The sequence below is a fragment of the Eutrema salsugineum genome, unplaced genomic scaffold (genome assembly GCF_000478725.1).
Source record: "Eutrema salsugineum unplaced genomic scaffold, Eutsalg1_0 scaffold_23, whole genome shotgun sequence".
NCBI classification, from domain to species: Eukaryota; Viridiplantae; Streptophyta; class Magnoliopsida; order Brassicales; family Brassicaceae; genus Eutrema; species Eutrema salsugineum.
In genome coordinates, this window is record NW_006256805.1 from 304,570 (window position 1) to 308,372 (window position 3,803).

Sequence of the window (3,803 nt, forward strand, 5' to 3'; positions counted from 1 at the left end):
CAAAAAAAAAACAAAAATATCTTTTCTAGAGCCCAGAAGAAAAAAAAAATTGAAATTCGAAAACCAAAAGTCTCTCTCTCTTTCTCTCGTTCTCAGATCTGAATCCTTCCTCTTCGTCTCCGATCTAACAACAAAGAAGAGAAGAAATGGCGGCAGTACCAGCATCATCCTCGGCTAGGGAGGAGTTTGTTTACCTAGCGAAGCTCGCCGAGCAAGCGGAGCGATACGAGGAGATGGTTGAATTCATGGAGAAAGTCGCTGAAGCCGTCGACAAAGACGAACTCACCGTCGAGGAACGAAACCTTCTCTCCGTCGCTTACAAAAACGTAATCGGCGCTCGTCGTGCCTCCTGGCGTATCATCTCCTCCATCGAGCAAAAGGAAGAGAGCCGCGGCAACGATGACCACGTCACCACGATCCGTGACTACAGAAGCAAGATCGAATCTGAGCTCTCCAAAATCTGCGACGGTATCCTCAAGCTTCTCGATACCAGGCTTATCCCGGCCTCTGCTAACGGAGATTCCAAGGTTTTCTACCTTAAGATGAAGGGAGATTACCACAGGTACTTGGCTGAGTTTAAGACCGGTCAGGAGAGGAAAGATGCCGCCGAGCACACCCTCGCCGCTTACAAAGCCGCTCAGGTATCTTTCTTCCTCCGATCTGACTTGATTTTGTTGGGATCTATGGTTTTTCTTTAGTTTATAAGGTCAAAATCATGATTACTTTTTGTGTGTTTTGTAGGACATTGCTAATACCGAGTTGCCTCCTACACACCCGATCCGTCTGGGTCTGGCTTTGAACTTCTCTGTTTTTTACTACGAGATTCTCAACTCTCCAGACCGTGCTTGCAATCTCGCTAAGCAGGTGACGAAAAAACTCTCTGTTCTAACATTTACATATATTGGGTTTTGAGTTATTTACATGATTTGTATGCTTAACGAGTTGAATTCGGAAATTTAACAGGCGTTTGATGAAGCAATCGCCGAGTTGGATACTCTAGGAGAGGAGTCATACAAGGACAGTACCTTGATCATGCAGCTTCTCCGTGATAACCTTACTCTCTGGACTTCTGACATGCAGGTAAAAAACTAATCGTTGATCCTTGAAACCTTTCTTTGTTATGTGTTTCAATCAAAACTAGAAACTGCTGAAAATGGGTATGATGGCTTATGATTTTCTTCTTTGTTTCTGAAATCATTCTCAAAAGATAATCAATGATGCTGTAATTGTCAAACCGCATAGATCATTGGTTTTGAAATGAAATGGTTTAGTTTTGGATTATGATAATTCTTTTGCATACCCATTTGTTCTTCCTTTTCCTTATGATTCTATTGTGTTGATGTTAACCAGGATGAAGGTACAGAGGAGATCAAAGAAGCAGCAGCACCAAAGCCTGCTGAAGAACAGAAGGAGACCTAAGACTGTGACCTACTTTGTTATTCAGTATTATCCTAAATCGATCAAATTATTATGTTCTTGCGTTGGTGTTTGTTTTTCTAATCTCTTTCCTTTTGCTATCCCGAAGCTTTCTAAGGCCGTCTATTCTTGTCCTTGTTTGCTTTTCCCCAATCGTGGATGCTACTGGGTTTTTTTTTATCTGTTTTCTTTTTTTCTTCTTCTTTTCGATTGCATTCCGGCTACTGCCGTGTAAAACTCAGATTTCTTCCCTCTTTTATTAATGATTTGCCATTCCTCAAGTTGTGTTTCTTACATATGTTTCTGCGTTCTTTGCAATTTTGTTCCGAGTTTCCTTAGGTTGCACAGTTTTGAGACGGGATTCGAAATGCGTATAATTCTGAAAACGGAAGTTGTAGGCTTCGTATAATTGAATCAAATGGGATTTTGTATAGTTTGTTTCGAGACCTTGTTTCCCAAAGGTTGAACTGTCAAACACGTTAAACCTTTGTTTTTGGAATAATTAGTCTTCTTGCTTGGTCTTCGGGCAAAAGGGCTTTGTGAGGGTTAGGGGTGAGACTCGAGAGCACTCTCAAATCATCACAACAGACAATAAACTCAAGTGTTAAACCATACATGATCATCGAAAGCTCTAATTTCTTTCCAAGTAGATGACTTGAAAATATCCGCTGATTTCCGTAAATGTCTCTGTTTCGTTGTTTTCAGCCAGCCGACAAATAAACTGAACTTGCGGAAATTAAGAAGGAACCGAAATAACCGAATGAGTCCGAATTCGGTTCATTGCAGAACATAAAATTACACCAAAACACCGACTTTTGAACCAAAACCAACCGGGTTATGGTTCGGTTAATTCAGTGTCATTTATCCAACCCAAAAGAAAACGAGAACTAAAAAAACGAATGCCCAGAAAACCATTACGGGTACAAGAAAATAGTTTTTTTTTTATAAAAAATGAACAAGAAAAATAGTTTAAAGCGAATGAAATTGGGCTGACGATCTATTTCCCCATAAGAACTATTATATAGCATCAGATCTTCACCAAACTATAACCTCGTTCTAGATATACATCAAAACAAAGTTTAAGATAAAAATCCATACAAAATAAAAGTTTAAAATCTATATCATCACCGAAAAAAAGTTTGAAACCTTAAACCCCCACAATATTTGGTTTTAATTGGTTTATTGTTTATCAATCAATTGTTAACTGTGTAGATTTGATATTAAACCGAAATCAATCCTGATTACAACCAAACCCGACCCAAAAACCGACCCAACTCAGTAAAACCGACCTAACTCATCCATCTTCTTCCTCCCGATATGTTTTCTTTTTAATTGAGCAAAACGTTGGTCTGATCTTAACAAATTATCACCTAAATTATATCCAGATTTCGAAACCCAGCTTCAATTCTGGAAAGTTCAATTCGGTTCTCATATTGTTTTTTTCTACTACATTAATGGACTTTTACCAGAAATCTGTAGGTGGAGGCGGTGGAGGCGTGCACTGAATCTACTCTCGCTCAACTCTGAATCAAAGTGGAGTCCTTCATCAGCTTCCCCAACTCTCTACGAAGTGATGACCGACATTGAAGCTCTCAAATGGCAGGATCTGTCTCACATCACTATATCAAAATCTGATATTTATGTTTTTCGTTGTTGTTGATGTATTAGATTGGTGATTTGTTCCATCGAAAGAATAATGAAAATTGGGATTCATATTTAGTTTCCAAGTGAATGTAATGCAGTTTTTGTGAGAAATGTCATTGTTTAAGCTTGAATGCAATGCAAATAATTTGGGAAACAATCGGGTGAAGAAGAAGACAAATCGGGTCGGATTGTGTCGTATGCGGGTCGGTTTTTTTGGCTTAGGATCAGGTTTTATCGGTTTATACTTCGGTTTTTTAAATAATAACCAGAAAAATTGGTTTATGTGGATATATGTTTAAGATTTTCAATTGATGGAGAAATAGATTTCCAAATTTGTTTTGATGTGTATATACAACGAGGTCATAGTTTGGTGGGAATCTGATGCTATATGATACTTCTCGTGGGGAAATAAATCGTCAACCCAATAAAATTGATGGAAACTGGAGTGAATTCTTTTCTCCTCTCTCTTCTCTCACTTCTATCATTGAGAGAGAGTACTTTTTCTCTCGATTGTACATACTCTGATTAATATCAGAACTTTTTTTCCGTAAATCGGATAATAATCTCTGGTTCAATCTGGTAATAATCTTCCGACGTGATTGGATTATTCTGCCCATTCTCCTCTGTATTTGGGGTTCTCTTGTAGTTTGAGACGGTGCTTCAGATTCGGTGGTAAATGTTCTGATTCTTCTTCTTCAATTTTGGTGTCATCTTCTCTTTCCTGGGAGTAGATCTCCCCATAG

The 3,803-nt window shown here is 38.6% G+C and overlaps 1 protein-coding gene across 1 annotated transcript; it reads left to right on the forward strand.

Moving 5' to 3' along the window:
- Positions 1–1,697, forward strand: LOC18015357 (14-3-3-like protein GF14 phi). Its single transcript, XM_006397367.2, has 4 exons — positions 1–641; positions 742–864; positions 964–1,080; positions 1,351–1,697. Exons 1-4 carry the CDS (start codon positions 147–149, stop codon positions 1,417–1,419), a joined length of 804 nt encoding a protein of 267 aa, XP_006397430.1. The 5' UTR covers positions 1–146; the 3' UTR covers positions 1,420–1,697.
- The last annotated feature ends 2,106 nt before the right edge of the window (positions 1,698–3,803 follow it).